At 43.3% G+C, this 20,873-nt stretch overlaps 2 protein-coding genes across 6 annotated transcripts in view; one reads left to right on the top strand and one right to left on the bottom strand.

Moving 5' to 3' along the window:
* The window catches only part of LOC135055001 (cyclic AMP-dependent transcription factor ATF-7-like), a 306,652-nt gene extending 297,548 nt beyond the window's left edge, over window positions 1–9,104 (top strand). For all 5 annotated transcript variants that reach the window (XM_063958542.1, XM_063958544.1, XM_063958541.1 and 2 more), the window contains 3 exons: window positions 6,472–6,537; window positions 6,617–6,829; window positions 8,390–9,104. In XM_063958542.1, coding sequence (XP_063814612.1) covers window positions 6,646–6,829; window positions 8,390–9,078 — 873 coding nt within the window. In that variant the 5' untranslated portion in view covers window positions 6,472–6,537; window positions 6,617–6,645 and the 3' untranslated portion in view covers window positions 9,079–9,104. The remainder of the gene's footprint in view (window positions 1–6,471; window positions 6,538–6,616; window positions 6,830–8,389) is intronic.
* MARS2 (methionyl-tRNA synthetase 2, mitochondrial) overlaps window positions 1–20,873 on the bottom strand; it is a 353,599-nt gene that overhangs the window by 111,217 nt on the left and 221,509 nt on the right. The gene's annotated exons all lie outside the window — the stretch shown is intronic.

The raw sequence follows: 20,873 nt of genomic DNA, 5'->3' as shown, positions 1-20,873 counted from the left end.
GAGAGACTGTCCTCGTCCATCTCTTTGACTGCCGTGGATGGCAGCAAGATTTTTGACGCAGTCATTTCCTTAAGGACTCTTCCAGTTCGTCTGAGAGTGGGAGTTCTTCATTCTGAGTATATTTCTTTTTTAGTGATTCCAAGAGCCACACATCCAGTGGTTTTAGGCCTTCCATGGCTCCGTCTCCACAACCCATCAATTGACTGGACGACTACGCAAATACTGGCATGGGCTTCCTCCTGTGCTGAGACTTGTTTAGCCAAAGTTCTTCCTGTTTGTTCTTCCTTCCCCAGGTCATCTGATGTTCCGCCTCCTCCATATCAAGACTTCACGGACGTGTTCAGTAAAGCCTCTGCTGATATCCTTCCTCCTCATAGAGAATGGGACTGCCCAATCGACCTCATTCCAGGGAAGGTTCCACCGCGAGGCCGAACTTATCCGTTGTCTCTGCCTGAGACACACTCCATGGAAGAGTACATCAAAGAGAACCTGGCGAAGGGTTTCATCCGACCATCTTCTTCTCCAGCCGGCGCAGGCTTCTTCTTCGTTAAGAAGAAAGACGGTGGTCTGCGTCCGTGCATCGACTACAGAGGTCTGAACGACATTACCGTCAAGAACCGATACCCTTTACCCCTGATTACCGAGCTCTTTGATAGAGTTAGTGGTGCAACTATTTTCACAAAGCTGGACTTGAGGGGTGCCTACAATCTCATCCGAATCCGTGAGGGTGACGAGTGGAAGACCGCCTTTAACACCCGTGACGGACATTATGAGTACCTCGTCATGCCCTTCGGATTGAGCAATGCTCCAGCAGTCTTCCAGCACTTCGTGAATGAGATTTTCAGGGACATCTTGTACCGCCATGTCGTGGTTTATCTAGACGACATCCTCATCTTTGCTAGTAATCTCGAAGATCATCGTTTCTGGGTAAAAGAGGTTCTTTCCCGTCTCCGTGTCAATCACCTCTATTGTAAATTGGAGAAGTGTGTGTTTGAAGTTAAAACCATTCCGTTTCTAGGTTACATTGTGTCCGGTTCCGGACTAGAGATGGATCCAGAGAAACTCCAAGCAATCCAGAATTGGCCTATACCCTTAAGCCTCAAAGGGGTCCAGAGGTTCTTAGGGTTCGCCATTTATTATAGAAAATTTATACGAGACTTTTCCACCATTGTGGCGCCTATCACTGCATTAACCAAGAAAGGTGCTAATCCGTCCAAGTGGTCCGAGGAAGCTACACAGGCCTTTCACCTTCTGAAGCAACGGTTCATCTCTGCACCAGTTCTGAAACAGCCCGACACCGACTCTCCTTTTATCTTAGAGGTAGATGCCTCCTCCGTTGGAGTAGGAGCAGTGTTATCCCAGAGGGCCAAAGATGGACATCTACATCCTTGCAGTTTCTTCTCCCGGAAGTTCTCCCCAGCTGAGCGCAACTATGCCATTGGCGATCAGGAGTTGCTAGCCATCAAGCTCGCTCTGGAGGAGTGGAGATACCTGTTGGAGGGAGCTTCCCACTCAATCACCATTCTTACCGACCACAAAAATCTTTTATATCTCAAAGGCGCACAATGTCTGAATCCTCGTCAGGCCAGATGGGCACTTTTCTTCTCTAGGTTTGACTTTAAACTCCAGTTCTGTCCGGGTTCTCAGAATCGTAAGGCCGATGCCCTTTCCCGCTCATGGGAGCAAGAAAATGAGTACGAGTCTGCAGACAAGCATCCTATTATTAATCCGTTGGCATTCTCCACAGTAGGGATGGACTCTACGCCTCCACCAGGGAAAAGTTTTGTTAAGCTAGTTCTAAGGAAGAAGCTCATGCATTGGGCCCATGCTTCCCGTTTTGCTGGACATACAGGCATTCAGAAAACCCTTGAATTTATTTCTAGGTCCTACTGGTGGCCAACTCTGAAGAAGGACGTTATGGAATTTATTGCCTCCTGCCCAAAGTGTGCCCAACACAAAGTCTCCCGCCAGTCGCCTGCGGGGCAACTGGTTCCATTATCTGTTCCCCGTCGACCTTGGACCCATTTGTCGATGGACTTTGTTTCCGATCTACCTATCTGCAACAAGTTTAATACCATCTGGGTGGTAGTTGACCGGTTCACCAAGATGGCACATTTCATCCCTCTCACCGGTCTTCCGTCAGCTTCCAAGTTGGCTCAAGTGTTTATACAAGAGATCTTCAGACTTCACGGTCTTCCTGAAGAGATCATCTCGGATCGTGGAGTACAATTTGTAGCCAAATTTTGGCGAAGTTTGTGTCAAGCCCTGCAAGTCAAGTTAAAGTTTTCCACGGCTTACCATCCTCAGACCAATGGTCAAACCGAGAGGGTGAATCAGGACTTGGAGGCCTTCCTCCGTATATATGTGTCTTCCTCTCAAGATGACTGGGTTCAACTCCTTCCTTGGGCCGAGTTCAGCCACAACAATCAATACCATTCCTCATCTTCTTCTACACCATTCTTCATTAATTATGGATTCCACCCTAAAGTCCCAGAATTCCAACCGCTTCCCGCAACTTCTGTTCCAGCAGTGGATGTCACCTTGCGTCAGTTTTCAAATAACTGGAGGAACGTCCGCGCAGCCCTGCTTAAAGCCTCATTCAGGTATAAGAAGTTTGCCGATAGAAAGCGTAGAGCGGTTCCTGCTCTCAAGGTGGGTGATCGTGTGTGGCTGTCCACGAAGAATTTGAGGTTGAGAGTTCCCAGCATGAAATTTGCACCTCGCTACATCGGACCCTTCAAGATTGAACAAGTCATCAATCCTGTTGCCTACAGGTTACAGTTACCATCCTTCTTGAAAATACCCAGGACATTTCATGTTTCTTTGTTGAAACCGCTGATCCTGAATCGGTTTCATTCCGCACTTCCTCCAGCTCCCAAAGTTCAGACTCAACGGGGAGTCGAGTACGAGGTGGCCAAGATTTTGGACTCACGTTTCCGTTACGGTCAGTTACAATACCTCATTGACTGAAAGGGCTATGGTCCTGAAGAACGCTCTTGGACCAATGCCTCAGACGTCCATGCTCCTGCCTTGGTCCGAAATTTCCACGCAAAGTTTCCTTTAAAGCCTAAGAAGTGTCCTGGGGCCACTCCTAAAGGGGGGGTGCTGTCACGATCCGGGTATCTGGACGCCATTACTTACCCTTCAGATGCCTCCTAAGGCTGGCTCAGCGTTCCAGGACCGGATCCCGCTGTTCCTGAGTTTCCACATGCAGAATGTCAGAGTGGTGATTTCATCAGCCGCGGCCTCCGCTGTGCCCGCGTGGTTAAATGTGCGCTTGTCAGTCTGGCGTCTCCTGTCTCCTGTGGCCGGCGTCGCCATTACTGTTTCAATTCTCACATGGATTACAAACCAAACTTCCCTCCAAGTGTCTGCATGGGCGCAGCCATCTTGGATTTTGTCATCTGAGCATTTCCACCAATCTGCTGTCTGTATTGTTGATTTGCATAATTGCCTAGCCAACCCCTTCCTTGCTGCAGGTATAAGTAAGCTGTGCCTGAGCAAGGAAGGCGTCAGTGCTTTGGTTGTCTAACCTAGTTCCAGTTTGTCTCTCTCCTGTGGTTGTCTAACCTAGTTCCAGTTTGTCTCTCTCCTGTGGTTGTCTAACCTAGTTCCAGTTTGTCTCTCTCCTGTGGTTGTCTAACCTAGTTCCAGTTTGTCTCTCTCCTGTGGTTGTCTTCCAGGTTCCAGCTCCTGTCTCCAGACTTCTGCTATAGAGACCCGCACCAGCATTCCATCTGCGGTGTAGCCTGACTTTCCGATCCATTCTGGACTCACCTGTTTCCAGTTACAACAATCACCTGCTTCCAGCCCAGCTTCCAGCAGTGTACAGCTTCTCTTAAAGGGCCGGTGTCCTTTCTGCAGTTTACCACTCTCCACCGGTATTATTATTTCACCGCTCTCAAACTCCAAACTTCATCAATCACCTGCTTCCAGCAGTGTACAGCTTCTCTTAAAGGGCCGGTGTCCTTTCTGCAGTTTACCACTCTCCACCGGTATTATTATTTCACCGCTCTTAAACTCCAAACTTCATTATTATTTCATCGCTCTCAAGTTCGTTTATTATTTAACTGGTTCCAGCCAGTATCCACTCCGTACCAACAACAGTCTGGTTCCAGCCAGTATCCACAGCAGCCGTTTTATCTTCAGCAACCCAGCCTTTCCTGGAACTCCAGCTGGTACGATCCTGGGTTCTCTCCATTGCTACAGTCAGGTCTGGTAAGAACTTTCCAACTAGAAGATTATAAGAACTGTCTCACTCTACCAGTGCCTGTGGCCCTTGCCACCCTGTAGTACCCAGGAATTGTATTTATCCTCTGTTGACTTTTATGTTTCCTTTACTGCTGCTGTGTTACGGAGTTTGTCATAATAAACATCATTGACTTTTATCCTGGTTATCGTGGTCACGCCTTCGGGCAGTTATTCTACATGTTACTTACATGTCTAGGGGTCTGATACAACCTCCCAGGTTCCGTTACATCTCAGCCCCTACAACTGAGGCTGCCTCCCGTCAGCTCAGGCCCTCAGTTGTGACATTCTGATGTTGATGTCATTCGTATTTTTCGGTCGATTTGTGTGTTTTGTGTCGTATTTTTCAGTATTTGCTTACGGATTCGTACTTACCATTCGCGGCAGTGTTATTACTTTCACGGCCGTATTTTTCAGTACTTTAGTTTGTCACTCAAACGTGATTGGTTGGGTTTGTGATGGAGGAGTGTCTGTGCTGCTTAGTATAAATACGCCACAAACCGGACGGACCTCGTGGGTTTAGCTAGTGGAAAGGTGAGAGGTAGTGGTGTGTGCTGTTGGAGTGTAGTAAAGTGGTTTTGGCGAGTTGAATTGATTGCTAAGTGGTGTATTGTGTTTTTTAGTCGTCTTGTGATTATTGTTGTGTGGTAATTTAAAATTTGTCTCCTTTTTTGTGGTTGTATTTTTTTTTCAGTCTGTTGTCCTTGTTTGTGTGTGTGTTTGTATGCGGTGTGTAGTGTTAGTGGAGGAGTGTGTTGTTTGTTTTTTATTAGTGTTAAGTGTTGTTTGTGTATAAGATGTCACAGTCAGAGGTCAGTGAGGTGGAGGAGGTGAGTGAGGTGGAGGGGGTGAGTGAGAGGGAGGAGGTGAGTCAGGATGAGGGTGTTAGTGATAGGGAGGAGGTTAGTGAGGCAGAGGGGCAGAGTGAGGTTGAGGAGGAGGGGGAGGTTGCTGCTGCGGCCTCTAGTGAGAGTGACAGTGATTGTGCTGTTGCTCCGCAGCCACGCACCACTACGAAGTCAGGGCGCAACGTTAAATTTAGTTACGCGGAAAATGTTGCGTTGGTGCGTGAGCTGATGCGCCATCATCGCCAGCTCTTTGGCCATGAGTCCTCCAAGGTCACATCTCGCCGAAAGAGAATTCTTTGGGGGAAAGTTGTTGCCGCTGTGAACAGCGAGGGTGTGGTGAGAAGGACCGAGGACACGTGTCGTAAACGCCTTTATGACATAAAACACTGTGTCAAGAAAAAGATGGCCAAGGAGGCAAAGTTTGCCCGCCAAACCGGGGGAGGCCATCCGTTTAGAGCAACATATGCTGAGTGGGAGGAGCCTGTGCGGACCTTAATTCCTTCCGAAGTGGTTGCTGGCATTTATGTGCGCGATTCCGATCGCCCCAGGCAGGTGGTGAGTTATGTTAATTTTTTGAAAGCAATATTTTTATTTCTTAACGTTTACATTTATATTCATTAAAGTACTGTGTGGCATATTAGTTTTCATATGGTAGTTTTCTATGGATTATTTTGTGCTATTGTGCCTATCAGTATATTTTGTGTAAATGTTCCAGTATATGTTTGTAATGTCTGCTGCAAATTATGTTATTTGCTTGTTTGTTTGGATTTAGAAATGTCACTTAATTAGCTATGTTTGTTGTGGTTAATGGGGCCCAAAATCTTTTCTCTTTAAATGTTTAAGTAAGATATTTTTTGCTTTTTGGATTAAGGACCCATGATGGCTTTTTTTAAATTTATTTAAACATTTTAAATGTGGATGTGATTTGGCTAGGTTTTCTGCCAAAATATCATGGTGATGTACATTTGCATTTATGTACTGTGTGTTTCGCATGTATATTTTTGGAGTACAAAGAGGTTATTATTTGTGCTGGTTGTATATTTCAATAATAGTGGTAGTGTTCACAAATACATACTTGGATAATGAATGTAGCATTTGTTATGTAGTCTGTTATTGTACTATAATTGTTTGTGTCCAAAATTTAGATTGTAATAATAATCTGTGTAGCATTGTAAGTTATGATCGTGCGTCCATGTGTGTTTTATTGTTGGTTGTAGTTTTTGCAGAAGTGGCATTACACAAACTTGACCTAATGTAATATCGGTGTTGGGTTAGGTATGTGTTTGTCATTAGAAATTTTTAAATGTATACTGTTTGTTATCTTATTTGAAATTACATTTGCCTGTACAAACCACAATATTTTTTAAAATTACAGTGACAACCAAAAGAACACGCAACACTACTCCCACAAATGTCGCACATGAGGCTGCTGGTGCTGCAGGTAAAGTATAAGTTACATTACACTTAAGGTGGCTGTAAATTTGTTTCACAAAATTATAATGTATAATTTTAACGAATAGGTTCATCCCGCCAACACCCGACTGCGCAAATGCACACAAGCCACGGAACACCCATGCGGAAACACATAGCACATAAAAGACACCGTCCTGATCTGCCGACACAACAAGTTGCGTCTCCCCCAACGCGTCGCATCTCTATGGTCGCATCAAGGCCACCGTCCGATTTGTTGGCACCTTCACCAACACGTGAACCGCAGTCCCCTCATCTTCCTGGTAAGTAAAAAAAAAAAACATTGCAACACATATCACACTGAACATTACCCATAATTAGCTTAAAAGCAAACACACACATTAATCCTATTATTTCCATAAATCATAAAATCAATGGATGGTTTGTAAATGTCCAGCCCATGAAACCACCTTAATAAATCTAGCTATTTTTGTGTGTGAACTGATGAAGACTACACTAGCATATTTAGCTCTAGTAACCAAAAATCCAAACGTCAAGATTACACACGGTATAATATTGGCCCATTGTGTATATTATTTATTTATTTATTACCAGTTATTTATATAGTGCACACATATTCCGCAGCGCTGTACAGAGAATATTTGCCAATTCACATCAGTCCCTGCCCCAGTGGAGCTTACATTCTATATTCCCTACCACATGTACACAGACACATTCATACTAGTGTTAATTTTGTTGGGAGCCAATTAACCTACCAGTATATATTTTTGGATTGTGGGAGGAAACCGGAGTACCCGGAGGAAACCCACGCAAGTACGGGGAGAATATACAAACTCCGCACAGTTAGGGCCATGGTGGGAGTTGAACCCATGACCTCAGTGCTGTGAGGCAGTAATGCTAACCATTACACCATCCGTAATGGTATACTTTCTTTTAAGCAGGTTGATTTTAGTGTATTGACACCATAGATGTAGTCTAAACTACCCACATAGAATACTGTGTACAATTCCGGGCACTGTACTACAAAAAGGATATCCTGGAGCTAGAAAAGGTACAGAGGAGGGCGACCAAACTAATTAAGGGCATGGAGACGATGGAATACAAGGAAAGGCTTGAAAGACTAGGCATGTTTACATTGGAAAAGCGGAGACTAAGAGGGGATATGATCAACATCTACAAATATATAAGGGGACAATACACAGAGCTTGCGCGGGACCTGTTTTTGGTTAGATCAACACAGAGGACTCGTGGACACTCACTCAGGTTAGAGGAGAGGAGATTCCGCACAATACGTCGTAAAGGCTTTTTCACGGTAAGGACAATACGTGTTTGGAATTCCCTGCCCGAGGGAGTTGTAATGGCGGAATCTGTCAACACCTTTAAGAATGGGTTAGATAAATTCCTAATGGATAAGGATATCCAGGGGTATGGTGCATAGTCATGCATTATAGTTACTATAAATAGGGATAAAATGCAACGGCTGACAGCAGCATCAGTCAGAAATTTTAGTCAAATCATCATGCATAGGAGACCACAAATAGGTTGAACTCGATGGACAATTGTCTTTTTTCAACCTCGGATACTATGTATGTTACATACTGATTTATGTGGTTTAAGACTTACACAGGGATTGCCATGTATGTAAAAATATTGCTTCCTGTTTGGCCTTTAGCTTGTGGCCCCCCCCCCAAAAAAAAGGCATAGTTCATGCCGTAATGGTAAGGATGAATTTTTGCTTATGTAGGTAAGGAATTGGCATCAAGACGTTTCTGCCATGTTGTTGTACCTCAAACAATTATGGTAAATGTAAAACATACATATGCAAATAGTAATTAAATGTTCTCACATTAAACCACACACAGATGATGCCAGCATGACACCGGCACACCAGCCATCTGATATGGAGGACACTTTTGTGCTTGACCTACAGCCAGTAGACACTAACAGACCAAGCACGCCACCTATGTCTATACCTCCGCCAACAACTCCTCCACAACCACAAATGAGCCCAGCCACACCACAGCCACAAAACCCAGATCAGGCATTTTGGGACAGTTGGGCAACACAACAGTCGTACAATTTAGACCGTCTTCGCAGACAAACTCAACTGCTCTCAAGTCTGCCACATTATCTGCCGAGAATCAGTCGCACTATGAGCCGACAAAATTTAGAGATGAGTAGAATATCTACTTGTATGGAGCAAATGCGGGCTGACAACAGCCACATGATGAACACTTTGGCCAGTATTATGGATGACCAAATGAGGCAGCACCAAAATTACCTCAATCTGCTGGAAACAAACAAATGGCTTACTGAAAGCCTCGGAAGAATCATTGAGAACAACACGGCATCAAATAATCAACTTAACGCCACACTTACTAACCTCAGCCACAATATAACTTTATTTAACACACAACAAGCGAGCACCAGCTCCGAAACAACCACCCCTATAAATACGCCAGTTACCTCCCCAGTAAGGAGATCAGGCAGAAGAAGAACAAATGTGCCTGGGCCACACTCTGCCGCCTTTAAGGGATCTAAACAAAAATAATCTCTTCCGCTGCAGTTGTAATGTTGTTAGGGGTCTAAACAATGTTAGGTTAAAAAAAAAATATATATTTTTTTCTAAAGTTAATAAAATTATTTGTTTAATCATGAGTTTCCTGATTAGTGTCCGCCAGAAATATCATTAGAATGAGTATATTTAGAATATGTCATTTTTTACACAATGTTGAACAACCAAATGTAACAAATGACTGTCTTTACATAATGGCTTGGCTAGAATAGTCAACATATGTTGAACCTAATCTAATGTGAAATAACTAATGAGCATCATCCTCCTTATTTGCAAGAATAAGTCTGTAGTACTAAAAATATACTGTGTGGCCCTAGGTGGATTATGCTCAACATGTATGAAAAATATGTCACCTGTGCACATTGGACATGCCACCAAGCCCATAGAAAACTTACATGACTGTATGCAAATAACACTCCTGGTTTCGCAAACATATTTTAAAATCTATGTTGATTTGTAATGCAGACAACACAAGTGTGTATATTTTTAACAATAATGTGAGTGAGGTCAGTAATAGTATTTTTTACACTGTGTTCAGTCACATTACACATGTCATATTTTAACACACATAGTATATTTGTAACAATTCAACAAATGACACTTTTGGCCAAGGTGGACTGTGTGATTGAAAGGTCATCAACACACACAGCCTGAAAGCATCCATTTTAAGGTAAAATCAACATAGTCAGGAGTGTGGTCAAGGCTAAGACAGAGTGAGAGTGTGTTTCAGGCTGTAATCCAAAATTGACAAGGTCACACACACGGTTAAAGTGTATCCTATGGAGTCTGAATAAGCTGTATGGCCACATAAACCAAATATCCCTGCTAACTATCATCACTTTCATGGCCCTGGTTTTGTTGTAAAAGATGGAGCAGTGTCAGGAATACATCTGAACACATAATTTTAATGCAACACAGGCCAACAGCCATTTGTGAGGGTGGGATTGTATTCATGTGCTTATGTTCTTTGTTATGTTTCCAAAAATGTAGGGGTAATTTATGTTTAAGTTGAAACACATCAAAACACGCTTTTCAAAAGCAGGTCTTTTTTCTTTTCTTTTTTTTTACGATTCTCTATTTTTCACAGTTGAAAAATTGTCATTTTACGGTGGCAATTACAATTACGATTTTATGGTAAATTACCGTGTTCAATACCTAAACAGCCGTGTTTGGCCGATGGTGTATTCATTCGTATTTGTAAACTCTGTCGTGAAATACATTACGAATCCCCTCATCACTGCCGAGTTTTGGGTTTAGTAAATTCCCGAGATGACACTTTGAACAAAAAACACAAAATCGGTCAAAATCGGGAGCTTAGTAAATATACCCCTTGGTCTTTATGTGTGTGTGCCCCTGCTGTTCTGTGCTTGCGCTTCCATGATCTGTGATCCCCTATCTGTCTGTGGAATTGCAAGTTGTTCAAATTGTGAAATATTACTGCATTTTACTGTGCAGTAAGGGAAATGTATTTTTACAGCACGCAGTTGAACTTGTGTTAAACTCTTAAGCTAGGTACACACTATACAGTAATTGGGCTGATTTGCCAATAATTGGGACATCGGCCTGATTTATTGTATAGTGTGTACGAACGATCGTGTCGGCATTTCGCCGATAATTCAGTAAAATCTTGCAAACACACCCGAACAATTGATTTTCTGATTTATTGGCCCAGACCAAAAATATCTGCCACAATCTCCAGATATTGAGCAGTGTGTGTGCGTTCTCAATAACCTGCCAATATTTCCTATGTTTTCCTCTCACTGTGTCATCCACCTTGTGGGTGGACATATGCAAATGCAGAGTGACGTGGCAGAAAATTGGTAACTGGAAAAAAAATCTTTAAGTGTGTAGCTAAATGGCCCCATACACTAACGCGACATGTCCGACCGTCATGTCGCAGGCGATCACCCCGGCAGCCTCCAAGGCAGCAGGATCGGCCAAGATACATCATCTGCTGTCCTTTTGCATACAATGTATCTTGGGCGATCCCAGCCATGCCTGCGGGGTCGGACATGATCGCTAGTGCAGCACGGTCAATCTGGAGGATCCGATCCGATGCTCATGGGAACGCGCATCGGCTCGGATTGGAAACACCTCCAAAATGCCCGATTTCATCCGGTATATTGGCCCGAAATCGGATGAAATTGGGCTTTATCGTTCTAGTGTATGGGGCCCTTTAGATATTGGGGTCTACAACTTCCTGAAAAATCGTCCGATTGACGGACAGACCAAAAAAAAATCTGCCAGTGTGTACCAAGCTTAAGGGGCATATTCAATAAGCAGTGGGGCTTGGAGTAGGTTTGCAGCAGTGATGTAATGCGCATACAGTATGTGGCCATTGGGCTAGTGCCCACTATTGGAGAGGGATCACGAAGATTAATCTCTGGGTCATTTACAATATTCTAACCAGTGGACTACAATGGCTAACTCTAACTAAAGATGGCATTAGTTATCAGGCCCAAGCTCTTGATAGCTACACTTTCTGGAGCTTGATATATGTGGCCATAGAAAGCACTGAGGACTGCTGTGCCTAGGGACCACAGCACATATCTCCAATATTCCTGACAGACCGACCCTGATAAAATATATGGAGAATCCTGCAGTGATGGGGAATACCTCAGAAAACAACAAAAAAATGTAAGCCATCTTGTCAACTAGGCCCAGATTTATCAAGTCTTGGAGAGTGATAAATTGCACCGTGATAAAGTACAAGCCAATCAGCCCGTAACTGCCATGTTACAGGCTGGGTTTGAAAATTATCACCATGCAATTTATCACTCTCCAAGGCTTGATAAACCTGGGCCTATGAATCGGATTTTTTTGCAAGAACACTTAAACCTTTGCTTTAAACATCATTGAAATCCTGTTTTAAAATGTGACAAGAAAGTTGGTTTTTAAAATAATCCTCAATAGTTTATATGGAACCTGTTTCTACGGTTCAGTAAATACAAATCTTTGCTAAATGGCCTGCCTCCAAATTTATTGTTTGATATGATAAGCAATATGATACGGTACGTCAGTGGCGGAACTAGCAAGCGGTGGGCCCAGGTGCGACAAAATGCTTTGCCCCCCCCCCCATCCCATCCAAGTCCACCCCCTGAGAGGATCTGGTGAGGGGGACCTGCTCAGGGCCAGAGAAATGGATACCTAGCAACAGTGCCGTAACTAGACATTTTAGCACTGTGTGCAAGAAACGGCATCGGAGCCCCACCCCTGCATGCAAAACAGGGGCAGTGCGCGCCGTAGGCGCGCGCAAAAATACATAGTGGCGTGGCTTCGCGGGGAAGGGGTGTGGCCACAAAATAATACCAATTCCTAAAACGGTGCACAGTAGTCTCCATTCTTCAAATTACACCGCACAGTAGCACCACTACACCAGGTAGAGACCCTTTTACACCTTACAGCGAACAGATTCCTCTTTTTACACATTACGGCAGACAGCGTCCCCTTTTTACACATTACGGCAGACAGCGTCCCCCTTTTTATACATTACGGCAGACAGCGTCCCCTTTTTACACATAACGGCAGACAGCGTGCCCTTGTTACACATAGCGGCAGACAGCGTGCACTTTTTACACATTACGGCAGACAGCGTACATTTTTTACACATAACGGCAGACAGCGTGCCCTTGTTAAACATAGCGGCAGACAGCGTACACTTTTTACACATAACGGCAGACAGCGTCCCCCTTTTTACACATTACGCCAGACAGCGTCCCCTTTTTACACATTACGGCAGACAGCGTACACTTTTTACACATAACGGCAGACAACGTACACTTTTTACACATAGCGGCAGACAGCGTTCTCTTGTTACACATTACGGCAGACAGCGTGCCCTTGTTACACATTACGGCAGACAGCGTGCCCTTGTTACACATTACGGCAGACAGCGTGCCCTTGTTACACATTACGGCAGGCAGATTCCCCCTTTTTACACGTTGCGGCAGGCAGTCCCCCGTTTTTACACATTGCGGCAGGCAGATTCCCCATTTTTACACATTGCGGCAGGCAGATTCCCCATTTTTACACATTGCGGCAGGCAGATTCCCAATTTTTACACATTGCGGCAGGCAGTCCCCCCTTTTTACACATTGCGGCAGGCAGTCCCCCCTTTTTACACATTGCGGCAGGCAGTCCCCCATTTTTACACATTGCGGCAGGCAGTCCACCCTTTTTACACATTGCGGTAGGCAGTCCCCCATTTTTACACATAGCGGCAGGCAGTCCCAACAAATAAAGAAAGAGACAGAAAGAAATAAAGAAAGAAAGAGACAGAAAGAAAGAAAGAAAGAAAGAGAAAGAAAGAAAGTAGAATCATACTTACCCTCTCCGCTGGCTCAGGCTCCTCGTGCAGCTTGACGATTCCCGGGCAGTAGACGAGGTGGAGGAGGGAGCCGCAGCAGCGCTGTGTTATTGGTGGAGGCGCTGCTGCTGCTGCCCCCCTGCTTCACTATAGGCTGTTCTCGGAAGACAGCCTATAGTGAAGCAGAGGGGCAGCAGCAGCAGCGCCTCCACCAGTAACAAAGCGCTGCTGCGACTCCCTCCTTCACCTCCGTCCTCCTCCTTCCCCCGTCCGTGCCGCTGCTCTTCTCCTCTGTGGGCGGCTGTGCGCTGCGGGCAGCGGTTGCCCGCAGCGCACAGCGGCATATAATGAGTCAGTTTGACTCATTACATGCTTGGGCCCCTGGACAGAGGCGGGCCCCAGTGCAATGCACTGCTTGCCCTGCCGGTAGTTCCGCCTCTGCGGTACGTGCAAAGGAACCAATTTCACTGGTTTGAGCCACTGCTGTTATATACTGATCTTTTTGCCTTTTGTTTAGCAGAAATAGGTTAAGTAGTGGACTGAATGGACAGAAACAGTGGTTATTACCACAGCAAACATGGAAACTAAACTTCTCACTTGTACACATTTTGTAATTGCATATACAGGGCCTGATGAGTAGCACGTAGTGGGGTTGCAATTCTGGGTGCTTTCAGTGATTGGAAATCCATGCAAACATACGCCTATATGCAGTCGCATCACAAGGGGGTACGAGCTGAGGGGTGACACCAAAGTGTCGGCTCCTGTTCAGTAACAGGAGCTGAGTGCTGCACTGTAACATTATGTGCAGCAACCCAGCTCCTGTCACCTTGTAGAAGCCTCCACTGCAGACACAGCAGTCTCTGGGGACAGCGCGCATCTCCCGGACCTCCGAAGTGCCGAAAATGGGGGTATGGACTCTTAACCACACCCCCTCCATAAAGTCACACACCCTGCCCAGCGAAGCAATGCCCCTTTGCGGCCACCGCACTGGGTGTCTAGTGGGTAAGTGATGCCTCTGCCTATATGTTGAGTTGATATAGTGGTGGATGCTCAATTAGCTTAGTGATATCATTCAGGTGCTTGAAAGGGAGGAGTATTTCTAAGCAAGAAAAAAAACACATTTTGTTTCCCCCCAGCACCCTGAATGATAGCAGTAACCAGATATAAATCCCATACAATATCTTAGAATTCAGAGATCTCGGTTACATATATCTGCGCAAATGTATGTGTAAGCCCCCAAACCACGTCAAGGCCTCTCTGTATATATACTGTATATATATTGGGGGTCCCTAGCGCTATAGCTAGGTGCAGGGCGTGGCACCCCAAAAAAATCAGCATAAGCCAGACAGCCATGGGCAGCATACCAGTGAAAAAACTATAATGTTAATAGATTAGTGTTTAAGAAGCCGAAGCTATAGAGAAAGTGATACAAAAATCAGATGTAATTAAAATAAGAAATAGTGTTAAAGAAATTAGTATGTGATAAGTGTTAATGTAAGGGTATGCGACACTACAGCCATCCAGCTCTGCCAATTCAGGGGCACCACATCCCACACCTCCACATATATGTTGAGTTGCGCAGACTCCATGTTGCTACTCCTCCAGGGAAGCTTCATTCCCTGTACCAGGATGGCTGCTGAAGCTGCTACTGAGTATGTGTGCAGCCATCTTGGGACTGTGAGAGAATGCCACAGTGGTAGTCTTCAACTTAGCTCCAGTGAGGCCTACGATTACCTGCTGATCCACAACATTTTCCAGCATTCTGCACCACTACCTGGTACCTACATACTCTCACTACTTGGTGAGCTGTATGACACCCCACTTCGCTATTTCTACCAGTATGTTTAACAGTGAGTACTTCTGTACCTGATTTATCTTCAATAAAACCACTCCACTTGTTAAGTAACTGGACTGTTCATAGTTGTAAGGCACCCGCTGGTGTGAACAGCTACATCCTAAAGCTTGTATGCACATAGTGTATGCACATAGTAATACATGATTATAAGTAATTTCACAGTCACAAGGAAGCGTGTCATTAAAATTTGAATGTAACAGAGTGTGTCTGTAGGAGATACATGCCTCCTGCATGCATTTGTGAGATCTGAGTGTTGCATCTGAGGACGCAGTCTCGAATCACCGTTGTGACCGTTGGTCATGATTCGTAATGGTTTCAGGCACCGGCCAGCTTGCGTAAGCTGAAGCTTATGCAGGCTGGCTGTAGGATCCATTTTGAAAAATGGTGCCAGGTACCCCGCCCTAAAAAAAAATGCAGAATGTCAATCATGCTGCGGCTGATGGGCCTGCGATGTAATAAGACTCGTTCTGCACATTCGGAGAGTGGGTCTTGCACCTGTGCACACACCCAAACATCATATTTGTACACAAACCATATGAATATGAATTAGACCCATATTTCCAACTTATTATTGGTATTTACAATAGGCACATCCTTGGTACAGGAGATCTGACTGAAATTGGATGGATCGTTTCATTCACTCACCTCTGAATAGTCCACAACTCTGTGTACACTCCTAGGGTGAGATTCAAATGATATATAACACCCAGTTTCCTTTCTAAAATGATCTCCGTTATTGCGCTTATTGCGCCAATAGTAATCAGGTTTAGCTGTGTAAAGGGTTGGGTGCCTCGCTACTCCGGGGGTAGCGAGCTGAAATAATGATACAACGTCCCTGAGGGTAGAAACAGAATGGGTGTGGAAAGGGGTGAAAAGAATTGAATCCCGCCCCTAATGTTTAAAAGGGGACTGGGGATATGGGAAAGGGGACGTATAAAAAATAAATACCTCCCCCTACATCCTGCCCCCTTAGAATCCTGACAGTCGGCATGCCGACTAGAAGGAACTATTCCCATTCGTGGGTGTCCACGACACCCATAGAGTGGGAATAGAACCTGTGACAAGCGCAGCTCAGCACCGAGCCCGCAAGGGGCTTGTTGCACTCTGCCCACCCCACCCCCCTGCTGGCCATCTCGATACCGGGACCCCATACCCAGCCCATGGGAAAGAGATTCCACACAGAATTAAATTATTAAATATATGGTTATTACCAACAATGAAATACTAGTGTATTTGGGTTGACAAAGCCCCAAAGGTGACATTAAAAAAAAGTGTGGGTGGTGCTCTCAAAAGTCTCAAATTGTTACACTCCTGAAAAGATGCAGTCAGGTAAAAAAAGAAAGACAGTTTTTTGGGGCACACTTATACCTAAAGCTGGTGAGTACAATTAAAATATAACCTTTATTGGTGGACCTTAAAATTTGCTACAAAAAAAGGAGGGAAAAAACATATAAGCTTCAAATACAGATCTTCCCATGGACAAATATATTGGTAATACACTTTTCATTATTCCTTCAGTTGTTCCATGGGACAGAATAATTAGTAGTGAATAAGCTATTAGTGGTTGCTTAGGTAGCTATCCAAGTAGGTGAAATTTTTTTTTAAAGAATACTCATGCATTCATATAATCCATTTTATTATCCTGAGTGTTTATTAACATATGGAGTTCAGTCCCGAGCAGAGAGATTTATAAATAATTTTCAAGACTGGTTCATCCTTGACAGATAAGGATAATTATGGACATTCAAATATCATCTGGTTGTAGTGGGATATATTGCACAAAACACTATAATATATGGAAAGTTCCTACAAATATCACAGGTGTATTTGAAATGTGAAATATAGGAGTGCCGCAGACACCCCTATTAATGCTCAACAGACAAACACCATGATTTAGTATCCAAAATGTTCTGTGTTACAGCAGTTTAACCAAGCCAGGGGGAATTTGCAACACAGTGTCAATAAAACCCTCATTCAAAACACATGACTAGCAACAGTAACAGTTTTTAGAATTAGTGGTTTAGACATTAACAATAATTGCCCTCTGAATCCAAAGCACATAGACCTTGCTTATCTGTTTCCTAACATGAATCTAGATATTCAAATGCCAGAGTAAACAATCTGTGGAAACAGAAAATATGAAGTGGAGTACACAGCGCTGAATGCTACAGAATAAATCTTTTGTGTTCAGAAGTAACTGCACAAACTTCACACTGAATGTATGTTGGCAGAAGTAAATCAATTCAACTGATACACTGTCACTGCTGTGCCTCTCTCTATTGAAATTACACCATACTTGCCTACCTGCCCCTCTCCATGAGGGAGAAAATGCTCTGTTCCTGGACTTTCCTGGTAATGTATGATTGCCATCACCTGTGGTGAAACACCTTTCTTATCAATTAACTAGCTCACCACAGGTGATGGCAATCATACATTACCAGGAAAGTCCAGGAACAGAGCATTTTCTCCCTCATGGAGAGGGTCAGGTAGGCAAGTATGAATTACACTTACTTTAATTGTATAAGCGACGTTCACCAAAAGGAATCTTTTAGTGATGTGATCCCGTCCTGGATTCCTGACCCGACCCACAACACCGGTAGTAGCCGTAAGTAATTTGCAGGTGAAACAGAAGTATAAAAGGTATCCGTCAGGGAATTTATTATACAAACATCAACATCAAGAAAGGTAAAATCATGAGACAGTGGAAATCGTACCTACTCCTGAGAGAGGCAGTGCGCTATCGCTGAGACACCCAGGATGTCTCAGTCCGCTGAACTGGCAACAGCCTCAAGCATGCGGATAGGTGACGTCCTTCTCCTTGTACTGTTCACAGATGCTACAGTGTCAATGCATTTCGGAGGTCCACCTCCTTTCTCAAAAACTGCTGTAGATAGTACAGGTCACCATAATAATACCCACAGGTGCCTTCTGATAGGATCTTTCCACTTGTAGTAACGATGTACAGGTGATGCTGGTTAATCACACACATCCATTCAAACATAGTGGATATACATAGGATTTACTAAAAACAGCTAAATAGTGGCCACAAGTACATACTAAACAGTATAAACATCGGGTATAAATATGTATTGCTGTCACAAATACTACCAGTATTACAAAGCATATGTATAAAGTGTGTATTATACATAATGGTAACAAATATATATCAAAACTAACAATACAAATCCATTAAAAATAACTCCATATGTATATACCTATTACAAAGGTACATAACATAAAATGGTACTTTACAATCAACAACCATTCATACAGCCATCCCGAATACGGACCGGAGACATGGAGAGGAAAGAGAAAAAAAAAGTTAATCAGTGGGAGTTATTATACGAACCATTTGGTTTCAAATTCTTTATTTAAACCATCAGGGGTTAATGTTTCCATTTCAAAGATGGTTCACATTTCTAATCTAGCAAGTTTTATTGATCTATCATTAGTTCTTCTATTTGGTTCGACTTTCTTAATCCCTGCAAACAGTTTAATAAATCTAGGGTCACAATTATGTACATTCTTAAAATGCATTAAAATGTTGTGATTCTCATAACCCCGTTTAATATTTCTGACATGTTCTGCCAACCTGTCCAATATACTGCTTACCACACTTACATTCAAAAAAATATATTACATACTTGCTATTGCACGTAATGAAAGTACTCATTTTTTCTTTCTTATTGCAACTATTGGATACAATCTCCGTGATTTTTCTATCCGTTTTACAAATTTTACACATGGGGCAGTCGCCACATCTTTTAAATCCCTGTGCTGAAATGGAAATGTTCTTTCTAGGTACTAATGCAGTGCTGCTTACTAGGAGATCTTTAAGATTATCCACTCTCTTATACACAAATGAAGGAGATTCAGAGATGTAATTCTTCAAATCAGGGTCCGCATACAAGACTCCCCAATGTTTCTTAATAACTCGTTCCAAATTCCTATATTGATTGGTGTATTTAGTAATAAAGTAAGTGTCATTTCAATAGAGAGGCACAGCAGTGACAGTGTATCGGTTGAATTGATTTATTCTGACAACATACATTCAGTGTGAAGTTTGTGCATTTAATTCTGAACACAAAAGATTTATTCTGTAGCATTCAGTGCTGTGTACTCCACTTCATATTTTTTCTGTTTCCATTTGTTGTGGGTGTTAGGTGTACACCTGGAAGTTGAGTTAGCTGCTGATTTGAAGCGCTGAATGGGAGACTATTTTTTGTTGTTAATAGAGTAAACAATCTGTTAATGATTTAGTCACACCTTATTATTAACATTTGTGGGTTTTAAATCCAGAGTTGAAAAGATAGACAGTAAAACACTCGAGCGTCTTTCTATTTTTGCCGCCGTCCGTTATTATTCATTAGATTGAATGAACGTTGAGAGAATAGTCCAGCCGTGTTTTTGGAAAAGAAAGACACCTTTGGTATTGCAAGGGTCAAATACGCCTAGACATATAGCACTCTCTACTGGAAAAAAGAAAAGACAAAATACCAGGAAAGTTTACAATGCAAAAAGATTAATTTATCGGACAATAGTTTTTCAATAAACCTTTTCCACAAGTATTATGGTTTCAGAATAATTAGTAATTTATAATAAATGGTGTGGCTAATGCAAGCAAATAGTGCTTATTGGATATGTAGCCCACCGGGCGGTGATATACTGAGTCTGTGATGGGGGTAGTGGACCCGGGCCCCTACAGCAACCTGGGACCTGGTAATGTGTACCCGCCTACCCCCCTCTTGGTGCCACTGCAGCTGTGTACCAGGTTATCCATGTGGTGTAGGCAGTTACCTTACATGCAACTATCTTATATTGTTGTCCGGTCTCTCTCTGTGGTCTGCTGTCCATCCATGGTCATCTGACCATTGAGCTGGATGTGTTGTGTGGATTGATGTGACGTTTCACCATAGAGGCTTGTGCACAATCCTGTGTGCAGTTCCCTAATGGTGGTTGTGTGTTTAAAAAAGGTGAAATAGCCAATAGGAGACTACAATTAATTGCATTAAGACAGGGGTCAGGGAACTTTTTTACCTTTTACCGCAAAATATATTTAGATACGCTGACGTTACCCCCCTGATTTGAAAGGAAGGAAACCATATATTATTGTGCATATATGCTGGTTATCACTGTTTATATGGCATTTCTGAGATACTGTGTGTGTGTGTATATATATACATATATATGATCCAAAAAACTAAAGACCAGCACTCCATAACAAAATAGCTGATACCTGGGTGCCCTCTCACGAACCTCAAGGGCACAATGCACAGTACCACGAATTTGAGAGGCACTCCTCAGACTTCTGGAATAATTTACACAGCCACCACAGCTTGCTATCATCGTTTCAGGTGCACTTTATTAGCACCTTTCGTCAGGACGAAAAGTGCTAATAAAGTGCACCTGAAACGTTGATAGCAATGAATATAAGAAAGATGATAGAATGAATGTGTTATGAGCCACGGCTGTGGCTCATTTCCATTTTTGCATTTTGGTTATGTACTGTATTTTATGTTATACTTCTGTTTATGTTCCCCGTGGGTGTCATGAGGTGCTCAGATCTTACCCTTGAGGAGAGGATACTGTTATGAACCACAGGTAGTGGTT

This window comes from Pseudophryne corroboree, chromosome 3 (assembly GCF_028390025.1).
Source record: "Pseudophryne corroboree isolate aPseCor3 chromosome 3, aPseCor3.hap2, whole genome shotgun sequence".
NCBI classification, from domain to species: domain Eukaryota; kingdom Metazoa; phylum Chordata; class Amphibia; order Anura; family Myobatrachidae; genus Pseudophryne; species Pseudophryne corroboree.
This window is presented reverse-complemented; position numbering and strand designations above follow the sequence as displayed.